Here is a 15771-nt window from a genome sequence, read left to right as displayed (position 1 = left end):
TCCGAATTTCTAGGGTACCAAGCAGAAGAAACAGCGTCTTTCTGCGGAAATCGGCAGGAACGCGGATCGGGTGGGTGTCGGTCACAATCGCGATCATTCGGGACTGCCTTCAGGAAGGCAGCAGCGTGTTCGTGCGGAAATCGGAATTTCTTGCAGTAGAACTGCTTTCGGAGCGATAATTGTTGAATTTTCATGTTCGGGGAAGACGAAAAAATGTTTATTTTTTCTTACTGTGTTGTGGGTACGCAGTGCGTACCTTGCGTATCCTGAATGCACGCCGCTGGTGAAAGCGAATGCAGATTCGGAATCCATATCTCCGTTCCTAATTAAGCTAGGAGAATGGTTGATAGCTCGTTGGATTCGGAATGAAGTCCTCTTTCCGATTCTACAATACAAAATGGGGGTTCTATTTAAAATTTCACAGTTGCCCCCCACCCCACCCCCAGGGGGCGGGGGTGGGGAATCAAATGTGAAATCATTGAATAGCTTTCTTTCACTTATTAAACACGTATTTTTTCGTATTCGCATTCGATTTGTATTTTTCACGACATGTGATCGTTCCGGGACTTTTGGATCACCCGGTATATATTGATGAGGGAAACTGAGCAAACGTCAGAACATCGCCTCTTCACACAGTACTGACCCAATCGTGCAAGCAATACCTAGCATACCGCTGGCCTAGCACTAACATTCCTCCGTCGCTACTGGGTTCTGCCGCCTGATAGAGGTAATCAACCCGGTGGTAGAGGAATGAAAACCTGCAGGGTCAACATACGAGTATTATGACTGGGAATAAAACGTCGCCTTTGGGATGAAAATAAGACAGTTACCGTAGATCACAGAAACCGTCGGGATGAGCGCGGTAAGAGCCGCGAGCGAGGAAATACGACGATAAGGTTCAATGGTGATTAGATGAAAGTGACGAAGAGGCGAAAGCAAACACATGCTGACACTCAAGATACAAATCCTCATAAATTATTAGTTAGACAATGATTTCAAGCGCCAGGGACTCGTTGCCCTGAAAGAATAAATTTTCCAGGGTATGCTGCACAGGATAGAGGTTGACATTCTAGTGTGTTCGAAATGGTCACGCCATTTAACCCGTTATCTATGAAAAATAGATGAATTATTACTGGCACGGTGATCAACTTCGATGAATTCCTTGTGTCCTAAATAATTTTGTTACCTCAAAAAATATGTTCTCCCGCATTAGTAGCAGGACAGTTCAGAAAACGAATAGCAACTTTGCTAATAATCTCTTCAATTCTGAACAGATTTTTCAATCTTACTTGTTTATTACGTATGTGTGATATTTTGTCAAAATAGCCTTTCATTAGACTAGGAATACTTCATGGAAAATGAACAAAGAATAATTTGTTTTCCGTGTGTGTTTTAAATCATTCCTAATAAGACGTTAATTTTAATCCAAATATTCAGTGGAGCGATTGGGAGGACCGGGAAGTGGGGTATGCAGTTGCCCTTGCCACTTTTTGCCCCCGCACTATGGCCTCTTTATGCTAAGTCTTTTCTACCAAGAAAAAGTATAATTTTGTATATTTATATATTGTCCTTGCCCCTCAAATGTTGGCACCCAATCTCCGAAACTACAAACATTCAGATAGATTTCTCAGTTGTACAAATCTTGTAAGCTAAGAAAAGTGAGTACTTGCAACACAAGCTTAAACCTAATTCACATTTAGTTTAGGGCCAGTTTTTCAATGTCCTGTTAATCTTTCTGTTAACTAACTGCCAGTTGGAGATAACAGCCAGTCTTAACCAGCACCGGGTTTTTCAATGTGAAAGTAACTACCAGTTAATTAAACCATGGTTCGTTCTCCGAAACAGTGTGTTGGCAATTCTGAAGCACGGAAATTACAGGAAATCGACCTGCGCGCCATCTGTTAGTATAGTTTCAAACCGCGTCGCCTGGCACACAGCCTGGCGTTTAAATGTAGAACTACAAGCACGGCGCGCTCGAAAGCACATTATTGCATTGTGAAACGATATGAACAATGGCAGCGCATCCATTTTGTATGCTTACGAAATAAATTAACGAAAGACAACACTACAAATTTGGTTTTCTTCTAATAAAGGCCAATTCCACGTGGGGGAAATGATGTTATGAGGCGCAAGCCCAGATACTTTCTTGTAGAAGAAACGTGAAGAACTCGAAAGTCGAGACATTAATAATAACTGTTTGTTGACATAAACACTATTATTATTATTAATATGTAAATATTGTACATTTGACTGCATGCATGTTGTTGAGCGAAAAAACAACATGTTAATAGTAAGCATGCTTTCTAAACATATGAAAGTACGAGTAAAAATAATTTTAAAATTTACTGTAATATTTATCCGAGAAGATCATTCAGCAATAAAGCGTGAATTGAATGCAACACACGTAATAAATAATTGACAAGAAAAAAAATACCCGTGACCAGGACTCGAACTCGTATTACAAAACACAACCCGCTCCGAAAGCTGGTGCCGCTAACAACTACACCAAATTACCGATTTGAGGTTATCACGCCTAGTAGACCAGATATCCTGGCCACAAATTCTCTAACACAACCTTGCCCGCGAATTCTAGCAACTACGCTGCTTAATTTCCATATTTGCATGGACGTTGGTAAGCTCTGCCAAACAAAACAAGTCTTTTTCTGTACCAATTTGAAAGTTTTATGAATCATATCTTGTTTAATCTGACATTGAAGTTGCGAGTGTGGAACTTCGATAGCTGCACGCGGCATCCATGTTGCTTCGCAACTTCCAGTTAGGCTGGTAACTGCAAGAAGAAGTACCAGTAAAGATAATCGCCACCAGAGTTCCAGTTACGAGCTAACTGTACATTGAAAAACCGAAATTTTCACTAACTTCCAGTTACGTGCTAACATGAACCTTAACTGGACATTGAAAAACCGGCCCTTACTGTATTAAAACACGCATGAAAGAATGTGATTAGAATGTATGGCTAGGGTATGGCTGCGTATGGGTAAACACTTCCTTGAAATAATTGTGTTCTTCAGAGACAAAGCGAAAGGAAATGGAACAAGATGCGACAATAGATTAGAAAAGAATAAAGAGGAAAACAAGAAAGGGAAGGGAAAAGAAGTAAGAGGAAAATCGGGAGTGTAAGAGAGAGGGGGGATACATACGTCTTACATACACATATATACTATATATGGTGTTACATTTATACTGCCCACTCAAATTTATCAATAAGGAGCTTCTGCCCACCCGGTCGAAAATTTCTGGCGCCGCCCCTCAACTGAAACAATCTGTTGCTGGTCTGGGTACCTTCATTCACAGTTTCTTCAATTGTTTGTTCAACGGGTATTTGACCAAAAGTGTTGGTGGAGCTGAGTTGAACTAAAAACGCCTCCTCGCATGAATTCAGAGTTCAAATCTAGGTGTGTAGTGGCCATGTGGCACATTTGTACATTGTAGCATTCTATGCCCCTACTTAGCCTCTGTGTGAGACTGACAATTTTCATTAAAGGCAGTTTATAGTTTCGCTCGAAAACGTAAACATCCATGACCCTCACGACAATTTAAATCCAAAAGACCTCGTCACATCATAATAACAGAATGGACAACAGCACTCAACAAGATATTCATCAACAGTTTGGAACATATATAATAGTATGGCTAGAAATAGCAAAAATACGCGGTGTGAGCCAAGAATAGAAAAAAAGAAGAAGAAGCAGTATAATCTGTGTATGCGTAGTAGCAGACAAGCGCAAAAGTGGCATACCTACTAGGTGGAGTTCGACAATTTCGTGTTTTATACTATTCAAGCGGAAGGAGAGCAAAGTTTTCTAATTTTCTCACTTAAACAAATAGTGAACAATTATGGCAGGCATTAACGATGAGAAACGGAAACTCATGGAAGCCGAAATGAATCGGTAAGTACCACTCCAGGGAATGTTTACGTACGTAAACATTGTGATGTTTTTCACAAACACTCGAATGGAATTTTCAGCCAATTCCTTTTGGCATAACAGTTGGTCATGAAATACTAATTGACGGACAAAGCTCCACAATTGAGTAAATATCTCAACACTTGAGATAACACTTATGATTTTCACACATTTTTCTGTTCTACCTGATGTCCGTCTATCCTCGAATTACACGAAATTTTTCATTTTGCCACACAATATTAAGTCTCAAGGAAAGAGATTATGTAACTAGATTGAATCTCCGTCTAAAAAAGTAATTTTCTTACACGGTTTTTATTATGTACAGTGGTGGGCAGGTTAGGCTTCCTCCCAAAATGATTATTATTGTATGCACATGGTATCTATCGTTATCGAATATTTGGGTAACACGTCGATCTAGTGAAAACAGATTTCTTCATTTTTACAGAAGGAACTACTTACGGAAATCAGTTTCTATAGCATTATCGAAGTTCGTCAATGTATTTTCTTTCATCGTGTAATCCTTTTTAGTGCGAATTCATGTTTTTTTTTCTAGAAAAATTAATTTTCAACTGTTTACCTAACCTTACCATGAATGGTGTTTGGGGCTATGCGTGAATGATTTTTGGGGCTTTCTGTGAATGGTTTTTGGGCCTATCCGCTATTATTTTCGTGAAAAAAAAGCATAATTCCACCCTAAAGAATGTTCTGCAATGCAGAATACGTAAGTAGGAATGTTAAAAAGGACGAAATGAATGAGTTATAGGCGTTTTCACGAGATCGAAGTAGTACCAGGATGTCCCCACACCACAGTGTCCCGAATCTGTTAAGGTGAAGAAGGGGGGCAATCAGAGACTCGCCGAGATTTCTGGAAACACCGCACAAGGGAATGGATGAGGCGGGGCCCTGGGAGAGCATGCCAAGTCCACAGCTGCCTCCCTCGTCCACTTAGCGACCAATATTATTTGTGACTGTTGATGGGAGCGAGGGACACCCAAACAAGTCCTCGGTCAACTTTCTTGCAATCTGCTGTGAGTTAGGAAGGAAGCCACCAGATGGGGTCAGAGAGAGAACATGCCCTGAGATATCTGGAACAAGTTCAGGAAATTTAAATTTTGAGTTTGTACTGACATTTCTAGACTTTTGTTTTCGGTATCCAGAAAGTGCAGAAATCATTTACGGAAGTCGGAAATAATACACGCGACGGTATTTTCAATTACTTTTTTTTCTACAGTATCTTTCGGTGCATAAAATCATGCATCAGGGATACCGTGAAGAAGAGCAGAGAAAGTGATCTCTGTATGTTTTTCTTTTGTAATAAGACCTCATTCTTTTATAATAATAATGGACTCAAATATGAACTTGTCAACTATTATGAATTCAATTACAACTTTTGGATTTGTAAAATAATAATATTAATATACGTAATATATATTTTCTTAACGACTAAAAGTCAAGACATGGAATCTAACTCTGCCTCTCCTCCCTCCGCAGAAAAATCCTTCAGGTGCACTAGGTCGTTTGAGGAATGAAATGAATTAACTTTACTCCTATTTTTATGTGATAAATCAAATAATAATGTATTTATGGTTTTGGGTATTGTTCAAACCCCATAGCCTACATTACAGTTTACAAAAGTCTCCAACGGGGAGACATTATCGAACAGTAAGTCTCAGTCTCGTCTCGATTTTACAAAGTTTGTCTTGTTCTCGGTCCTGTCTCTACTTTAAAGAGTTTCCTCAGTAGAATTTTGAATATTAAGATGTAACAAACTTGTACCAATCCCTTCGAGTTCTGAGATCTCGTCCGACTTTGGTTTAGGTTAATTTTTCAAATGCCACACATACTGATTGACCAACTATCCATCGACACAAGAGTGTCGAACAGTAAGTCTCAGTGTTTTCAGTCTTTAGAGAAGCATGTCTCAACTTTGGTCTCGTCTTGGAAGTCAAGGAAAAGTTCCCCGTGCATGTAGCACTGTGCGGAGGAGGATGTGGATGTGGGGGATAGGGCCCCACATATTCTCGATCTCGGCCACTTTGGAGGTGTTATCAGCATCACGCTGCGACCACCTTTACCTCCCACGGTTTCCTCCAGGTAACGACTGATTTCAGGCTGGGTAAAAACTGGATCCGTTTTTAAGTGGGGACAAGGCTGGAAAAATTCCTACCTTAATCGAAGCCGACTATCCCGCGTGGCAGTCAGATACCATACCGACTAGTCTTGAAAGGCAGTTATCGAATATCAAACAGCCATCTCAGTCTCGATCGACTAGTTGCCAAAACCTGCCCTTCAGTCAACAGGTAAACTATTGTTTTCTACCGAATTATAAGTTTCCTGTCCTTCTCCAACAGTGCTGATTTGAAAATTGCAATCTAAAAATGTGAGCTATAAAGAGCGTCCGAAAAGTAAAAAACAGCCAAATGCGAAGAATACTACCATTACATATGCATAAATATTATATATACATCCATACATACATACACACACACATGGTGGACCAAAAGTCACAATACATAGGAAAATAACATTTTGTTTTTAAGTTTTTCTATTTATTTATTTTTTAAAGTGTTCTTTTCTAATGCGTGTTCATCAAGAGTGGAAGAAACGTATTGCAAACCAATGGTAACCACGTAGAGGATATTATATGAATACATTGCTTCTTATCACAACATATTTAGTTGTCCTATGTATTGCAACCTTTTGACCCACCCTGTATATATCTTATCAGGCACGTATCTAGAAATATGTTTCGGGGGGTTGGGGGGTCCGAACCAAGTGCCTCAGGAATAATAATGTTTAAATTATTATTTAAAATTAAATTAATACTAATTACAATATATAAATTAACATTGTTATTATTACACGATTATGTAAAATGACTATAAGAATAGAGATATAACAGCGCATATTCATTACGTAGCTTATCTGTAGTTAACATTGGAATAATTTACATAAAAACAAGTGACCTGGCAATGAAATTGTGTCAAATAGATAAATAATTGAATATTTATCGAATAACAAAAATGATGTTACATGTAGTTGGAGAAAAGTAAGTTTCTGATTTATATTTTATGCATAAATTATTTTGAGTAGTAGTGCACATATATCTTCATTGTAATGTCAATCAAAGCCGTATGATCCCAATATAATCCTGGCCTTCTGAAAAGTTCAGAGGAAATTAATAACCATCGATTATTCAACAAATGCTAAATCCGTTCTTCCAAGCCGTATGATCCCAATATAATCCTTGCAATATCCTTTTGCAATAATTTAGATTTTCTACTTGTATAAATGAATAGGTTGTCTCAGGAGAGAGGCAGACTCCAGAAGTCTGCAGTCTACTATATTTAGTAATTTTAGTTTCTTCGTAATTTTAGTTTTATAACAATTTATGCGAAGCTACAAAATGTTCCAATTTGGTCGGGACAGTTCACCATATTTACTCCCTCTTTTGACTTTTTTCGAACTGCAGTCTTCAGAAAATGTTCTCTTTTTGTGGTTAATTCACATTCAGACATGTTCTTCATTATAAGGATAATTCCATAGTTTTGGTGGATACATTCAAGGTACGAATACATACAAAGAAGGAATAACAAAGAATGATGCAGAGATGTCCCAAAGTTTAATATATATTGTGCGGAATCGAAAAGTTGTAATGAGCAGAAGTACAAGTTACAGTAAAACAATAGTTAAACAATGGTAAACCAAATAAATATGGATATAATGTAAATATGTACTGTATTGTTCGGTTACATATATATTGAGACAAATCCATGAAGAATTACATAATTATTATAGTAACTCCATGCCTCTCCTGCATTCTGCCTGTAATTTTCCAGGCTTGTTCAAGTACGTTACTGCATATTACAAGAAACTGTATAATATGTTTCCTGCTTTTCTACCTGAAATCTATTCCCTGCTGTCTGCTTTTGTTTTTCTACCGTCTCTACTTTCCAGAGCTTCCAGGGCCTTCTTGTCTGTCGTGAATCCCACCCTGCCAGCTTGTTTACTCTGGAGGACCCTTCAGAAATATTTTCCCTCTAAAACGAACATATGTTTCTCGTTCGGTGACCAGTAGACAGACCTCTTCTCGCCCCTCCCCCACTACCCTCCGCGACAAGCCTCGAGGGGTGAAGCCTGTGCCGGGGTGGCTGTAGGAGACAGGCAGAAATTTAACATTACGCGTATGGGAGAATTACTTAATTCGTTCTCTTGGGAATATCAAACTTCCGATGGCGGAAAAAAAGACATATGATGGGGTAGAGGATCCATTGAAGATTATATTTTCCTTAGGAAAAGTCAAAACTCTCATTGGTTTAGCCGTAACTTGAATTTAAAGTTGCTCCTCCATAAGGAATACATGGGATTCTGTAAATACTAATTTATCATATTTTTCAAAGACCGTATAAGGCGTAATAATCAACTTAAGAGACCACTTCCACTTGCCACATGGGGAGAAATTCATACTCTTCATTTCTGTTTGAGATCTCTTTAGTAGCATTGCTCATTCCGACGATATTGGAATAAATGCATGCCTGGTGCGTAATTGTCCCTCTTCGCCTTAAGTCTGAGATTTCAATCAAACAGAAGAGTGTATTCGGTTTTAACCTGGAGTCGGGGAGTGGCACCCTCTTTATCCAAAATACTTGCACTTGGTGTTGCTTGATTGATTTGGTTTATTTTACTTCGATTTTGTCCCACTTTTGGCTATTCGCAAAGTCAAGGATGAGTTATGATATGATGAAATTGATGAAGAGCCAGTTTAAACGAACACCCATGCACAGGTCGTGATTCAAACCCTGGACCACGGGCATCTTTGTGTACTGTGCTAACCACTCTGCCATGGAGACCAGCACTTTGTGTTGCAGACAGCCAATAACCTCCCCCCACCCTATTTTCACTAAATAAACCATCGATGCAATTATGTGATCATGGCACATTTATTGAAAAACTCAGAGCTATTTGTGATTACACAGTATTCCAACACAACATGCATGTATCTTTCTGAAGAGCCATAGGCAGAATATGAAGTCAATTCTGTAAATTTAAATCATCAATTTTAAGAAACCCAAAACTCAAAAGCAAGGGTAGACAAATGAATCATGATGATATGCTTCTAAAATGACACTTTTTCACTTAACCAAACTTATAAAATGCTGCACATGACCCATGTTCATTTCAAATTACAGGTTAACATGACGTCAGTAATCAGATGTCTAATTATGTCCCTCGTATAGTTTCTTACATATTTTAACACTGATAACGGTAATGGTTTCAATTCTTTTATACTAATTTTTTTTCAAATTCTCCTAGCAAGAAGATTAATTATTGTAGAATTTTGGAAATCATTGTCACACGAACCTTCCTTAAAGTAATGAGCACTGTTTGGATTTTGAAAAAGTTATTTGTGTTGAAAAAATTAATTTAAAAATTTGCGCGCTTCTAATGGACAATGTATATTTTATTAACAAGCGACTGTAAGTATCGTAGACTAGTGGGAATTATTGTGTAAGTAAATCAGAACATTAGTAAAAAGCATTTAGGGACTTTATTTGAATGCTAAGAGAACCAAACCTGACCTGCCTAACCTAACCACGAAAGCATATATTGAATACAATCTTAAGTAATCGCTAATACTCAGTAGTATGTGTTAAACAGAAGTAGATCGAATTCGAACCATGTTAAAATTGCATTTGTAGCATGATGAAATTGCAATACAACCAAAGGAACTTGGGCCCTGATATCCACCATTGATTGATTTATATAAAATTTTCTGTGAGGAATAAACTAACAATGTTAAGGGCATGAGGGAAGAATTTCCACGTGGCCGTCATCTCTGCGATGGGAGCACTTTTGCCAACTTAGCTTAATGTTTCGTGAACTAGTTTGACTGTGAACTGGAGCGCAAGTCATCCTGGTCCACTATGGTGTCATCACTGGGTCTGGCTTACATAGACAACTTTTGCCATAAGTATACATTTTGCATGTGATATTGTTATATTTGTTGCATCGTCCCATTATCTCTTACCTCCCCAGCTACTTTTCTTTATAGCACCTTGGCTGACGTGAAGAGAACGTAATATTGTTATCCAGGAATACTTTATTTTTGATTTCATACAACCATCTGTGGATTATTGAGATGGATGATGCCGCCGGATCTAGATGGTGAAAACTAAGAATAAATGACCATCACTTTAAAGCTAACGGTATTAACTGCACCCCCTCCCCACCCACACCCCCACTCATTTAACACCTAAAATTATCATAGGAGACCATTTATCCAGTTTCGTAAATCTAGCTCCTTGAAAGTTTTTACTTCATTTATGGTGAAATTCAGCTCTTTTATGCACACCAGGTTTGGCAACACTGCCAGGATGGCCGTAGATGGCAAGGAGAAATGCATTGCTCATATGGAAGTATTATTTTATTTCTTCTCTTGGGAATACCAATCTTTCGATGGTACAGAAAAAGATATCAACGGAAAAAGGATAGACTGAAGTCGTAATTGACAGGCGGAAAAGTCGAAACTTCCATTTGGTTAGCCATAAGTTGAAGTTGATTCCCCATAAGGAATACATGGGTTTCTGAAAATTATTGTTCGTCATGTTTTTCAACTTGTTTTCACTTGCAACATTTGGAGACATTCATACTCTATTCAAACAGTCTTTTTTCCTCAGTAGCATTGCCCATTCGGACGATATTGAAATAAATACACAACTGGTGCAAAATTGCCACTCTTCCTCTTAAGTACTGAAAAATATCTCATTGGATGAGGTTTTATAATGAAGAAGTCCTGGTGTAAATGTCTCTTAATGGTGTGATCTTGAGTGATAGAAGTTTGTGTTGTGCGAAATTTGAAACAATCTGTTGTAAATGTCCATAGAAAATGTTTTCCTCAATAATTTGGCAGTTCTTATTGTATAGTCGCCCCTGGGTTAAAAAATCCATTAAACAATAGTACTTGCTCCCGCTTCTGGCTGCCCAGATCATTTTCAAGCGTACACTACCAAGATATACATACAAAAAACGTTACATAATAAATCACTCTACTTTAATGAAATTATGGATTTGCAAACTTTTAAGAACATTGGTAAACATTAAAGTGTGAATATAATGGAATATTTTAGATTAATTCAGTTTGTATTTATTTGATTCGTTAGGTAACAGTTTCATAGACACATTAAAATCTGATATTTTGTGTTTCGCATGGTTCGTACTTACCAATTGTGTATTGGGGAACATAGTTCAAGTTGCCATTATGCTTTTTACATGAAAACAAACACAATTTTTCACATTCTGAGTGTTTTTTTTTTATTTCTTTCTTCGCTTCCGGAACACACAATATGGCAGGCACATCTTGACTCACGTTGTGGCTATGCAGTATTTCAACCTTCTTCACCGAAAGATACCTACTATCGTGTTCGTCACCGGTGGAAATTAAACATTATGCATGGGTAGCTGACGGATAGCCTCACAAACCATTTCCGATAAGGTTAGGTTTGGTTACGTTAGGCAAGCATAGTAAAAAAGAAAAGGGGGTTGAAACACTGACAGGGGCTTACGTCATCAAACGTTCACAGCATCTAGTTGTCGTAGGGCAAGCAAATGAAAGCAATGGCAATTGTGCGTCGGTGAGATATTTCTCTTGAAAAATACATGATTTCCCGGTCAAATATATTCCACGATGAAAGAAAATACCTTGACGAATGTTGTAAACCTTTTAGAAACTCATTTCCGTAAGTAGTTTCTTGTGTAAAATTGAAGAAATGTGTCTCCGCGTTATTGTGCTGCTGGGCGCAATGTTACGTCATTGCCTTGTAATCAAGAGGTCCCAGGTTCGATACCCGGTGGATGCACATAGTGGTTCGGATCACACTTTAAACTGTAGATTCAGTACCGATTTGCCTCACTGTTCATAAAGTGGACTTAAAACACTTTATTGTGCTGTTCAGAAATGTATGTTTCTAGAAGAACATTACTTTGACACATGTCATTGTGTCATTGATATCTGCTTTGATGCCTAAATATCAAGGTACCTGTTTCAAACTAAAATCCTATATGGGACCACTTTTGCTTCCTGGTAATAATGCGAGTCCCCCACCCTTGAGCCTGCTATGCTTGACTGAATCGCACTAATAGTGGGATGGGGTTATTGGCAGATTTTATCACTATACACAAGGTTGTCTTTCATTTCAGACATTAATAAAAAGCACTGTCAAACTAAAACCCATACATGGAAGGATCCTTGATATACAGGATGTCTGGAGTGGGACTGACAGTTTTAAAAGTGTGTTATTGTAATATGGTAAGGAGTAGCTAGAAACAAAAACATGCATTTTGAAGGCAGACTCACAAAGTTTTATTGGAGGCAGTTACAGCTCATTATATCCAAGTATAGTTCCACATGAGCTCAGTTTGTTGTACGGAGAATATCCAGCCTGTATTCAATCTCCCTCCATGTGTTCTGTAGCATCTGAGGGGTTACAGAAGCAAGAGCCTTCCAAATATGGTCCTGCAGTTCTTGTAGATCATCTACCTTTTGGCCAGAATACACCATGTTTTTGATGTACCCACAAAGAAAGAAGTCTAGAGGGGTAACATCATATTCTGCAGAATGTCAATGGCATGTCATTTGCAAAATTAATTTCTTTTCGACTTGTCATCTGGCTTAAATTTGTGCAACAACTGCACCTTGTATGCTTACAAACATAACCTTTTATGCATGACATCTTAAATACCTCCCGTATTGACTTCCATGGGTGTGCTTTTTCCTGTACCGGCACCATTTTTGTTTCAGCGACACTAGTGCCACCATCGCAAGTTGCACATTTTTATAAAATTGCTGAACCAAACTCACAAATGAACTCTTGCTTTTGCAATCCTTTGTTAACAAAATGCTGGGTGTGTTGAAATGTAGGTATTTATGAACTGTCAGTTTCAATCCGGACAACCTGTACATGCTGATAGACCTGCCTAAGCAGTTCAAAATATCCTATCACAGTGCAGCAAATACCTGTATGTTGTATGTCATTGTTTACTTCAGAAAAAAGATGTTCATGTTCTGTGAAATAATAATGTACGATCAAACATCATTTCAATGTAACAAAAAAATTGCGGAAACATACATATAACATGTCAGTGTAAGCCCATGATCATCTATTTCATTTTCATATATCAGTGTATAGTAGTAAGAAAGACTAAACTATGTTGAAACTGCATTGTAACATGGAGATAATGACTAGGTTCACTTAAATTTTAATTTCACTGCATCTTTCACTTCAAGAACCATATTTGAGGGCCCACTGCTACAGACAAATGGTGTTTATACGTGTTCTATGTGGCTTTGAGTGTATGCTGCTCATTTGGCCTGGCTGAGCATTATTAATTTGTGACAGAGCTTTCATGTGTGTATGCTATCTAGTATCATCCATGCAAACTATTGGGCGCTTGAGTAAGATTGTGTTGCTGCAGCACTCTACACTGGCATCAGTGTTTTTTAAAAGTATGAATACATTATATGTAATAAAAAATTTTATTTTTAGGTTTGAGGCAGAAATCGCAGTCCCTGTGCTTCCACCTCCCCCACCACCTGCTCCACCTCGGCCAGTGATAGGTTCAAACACCTACAGGCAGGTCCAGAAACAACTGGAACAACAACAGGCTGTTGTTGTTTCCCCAATACCTGGACCAATGGGGTTTCAGCCAATGATGGCACCTATGCCAGCTGGGTTTCCTGGTTTGCCTCCCCCTCCACCACCTCCGCCTCCAATGCTTATACCTCATCAGGTTCAGAGGGCACATATACCTGTTAGACGTAAGTATTTTTCTGGATTTTAGATTTTCTTAGTCTTTGTAACCAATGGATTTCGGGAATATGCTTGCATTCTGCATGAATTTTTACATATTTATAAATGCCCTGAGGCAGGTTTTGCACAGTTTAAGTTTTATTTGTATTGAGGAAGGAAAAGAAAGCTGCTTGGAAAATAGAATAGAATTCAATCTGTTCCCTTTGTTAGAGTAATTAGCAGAACAATCTATCAGTCGGATGGAAGAATATTGCAAGGTAATATATATTGAAGTTGATTAGGTGAATTTGAGTTTGAAATTCTTGTACAATTAACAGTTTTTAGTAATATATCCCGTAACATTTATTTGTGACTTGTGTTTGTTTGTAGATGTATTTCGGGCCAAAATATGTGAAATGGCAAATGTTAACTATACACCTTAAATTAAATATATATATATATACCGTGTGTGTGTGGGGGGAGGTCAGATTGGGGTAAGATACTGTAATATGTAAGGTTGAAATAGAGAAAAAAACATGAGCTTGAAGCCTTGAATTTGTGCAGAATTGGCCTTGAAAACTGTGAATTATACTTTAATTTTATCATGATCCTAGAGTGGTCGCCCTGAGTAAGTACTCCCATTATGTCAACTAATGCAGTTAGTGTGAAGAAATTGGCTTTCAAGTGGGCTGATCCAATACCATGCTGATATACTCTTACTGATACGGAAAAATTGTAACAATTAAAAGCATTTCAGTTCAGAATATTTATAAATTTTAATATATATATAAGTTTGTTCCACCCTGTGTCCATGCAGTCTAAGGCGCCAGACTTTGGACTTTGACTAAGGGATGCATGCTGGTTCAAGTCTCCTGGGGGGAAGTGTAACAACCTTTCTCCTGAGATTTCGGCCAGTGTATGAGATTGGTGGCCACCCACCATTTTGAGGACATTGGGAGCTAGTCATGGAAAACCTACATCAACGACTGGGGGTTCCTTATGCTGACCACACATCACCCTGTACCTGGTTGGTTGATTACCCATCTCTGCTGAAGCATGTGCTAGTGAGGCTGGCAGTCTTTAGGTAGGCCCTGGCCCGCAAGGGCTGTTGCACCATGGGTTGTTGTTGTTATTATAAAAAAAAGTGTTTTTTTCATTGAAACCATACCATATCAACGTACCAGAGTTTTGCTTTAAAATATTCATAATTTCACATGAGAAAATCATTATGACAGTCACACTTAGTGGACTGACCTCAAAATATTTTGTTTTTCCACATGGACAGTTTTTCAAAAAGATAATAGAGAAATGTTTGAGTTGATCATTCACTGATCATTCCTGAAATCTACAAAATGCCCTCTTTCCACAGATGTTACAATTTATATACATTTTTTCACATTTATGAATATCTTTCTGTAATATTTATTTAAAGAGAGAAATATGTGACATTGTAATAAGAATTATTGAAAACATATTTTTCAGTGTGTAATATAGAAATATTCAATGAAAAATAACCTAAACGCTAAATACACCATTTTGTCTTCAGAATTAATTTATCTCTATCTTCGAAATCTGAAGTGATATCCTCCTCTGTGTCATCTGCATCTTAATTGTTCAGGCAGTGATGAATACAACACACACACGCCATCTACACATTGTAATTTGATAGAAGTGGTTACAATACGAATGCCACAAGAAACAGTGTGAAAATAGCCTGTCGTCCATACAAAATAAATGAATACACAATGAAGCACAGGTTATGCCACTTGCCCGTCTTATTGAACAGTAGTTGTAGTGGGCTATGTCTGTCGCATGCCTGAAATGTATTAATTACAGAATTAATTTCTTTCCAAGACGCTGTTGCAAAAATTATGTACTTTATTAACTTCAGGAAATTTAGACTCCGTGAATTTTTCCTTGTATGTAGGTATTGCTTGCATTGTATAATTATTTTCCTTGTAGTTAATGGTTCTTACAAGCACATAAACACAACTTTAAGTGTAATGTTTCAGGAGAACACATGCTTCCTTCATCAGGCATGTGTTCTTGTTTTATTAATCAAA

The 15771-nt window shown here is 37.9% G+C and overlaps 1 protein-coding gene across 1 annotated transcript in view; it reads left to right on the top strand.

The window, feature by feature from the left end:
- The first annotated feature begins 3730 nt into the window (after positions 1–3730).
- Positions 3731–15771, top strand: part of LOC145987803 (RNA-binding protein 42) — a 131479-nt gene continuing 119438 nt past the window's right edge. Inside the window, exons 1-2 of the mRNA XM_083122509.1 lie at positions 3731–3908; positions 13466–13737. Of these exons, the coding sequence (XP_082978635.1) occupies positions 3856–3908; positions 13466–13737 (325 nt within the window). The 5' untranslated portion in view covers positions 3731–3855. The remainder of the gene's footprint in view (positions 3909–13465; positions 13738–15771) is intronic.

Source organism: Lepisma saccharinum, chromosome 5 (genome assembly GCF_977018435.1).
Source record: "Lepisma saccharinum chromosome 5, izLepSacc3.1, whole genome shotgun sequence".
Lineage (NCBI taxonomy): Eukaryota > Metazoa > Arthropoda > Insecta > Zygentoma > Lepismatidae > Lepisma > Lepisma saccharinum.
Note: the sequence above shows the minus strand (reverse complement) of the source record. Positions and strands in the feature narration are given on the sequence as shown.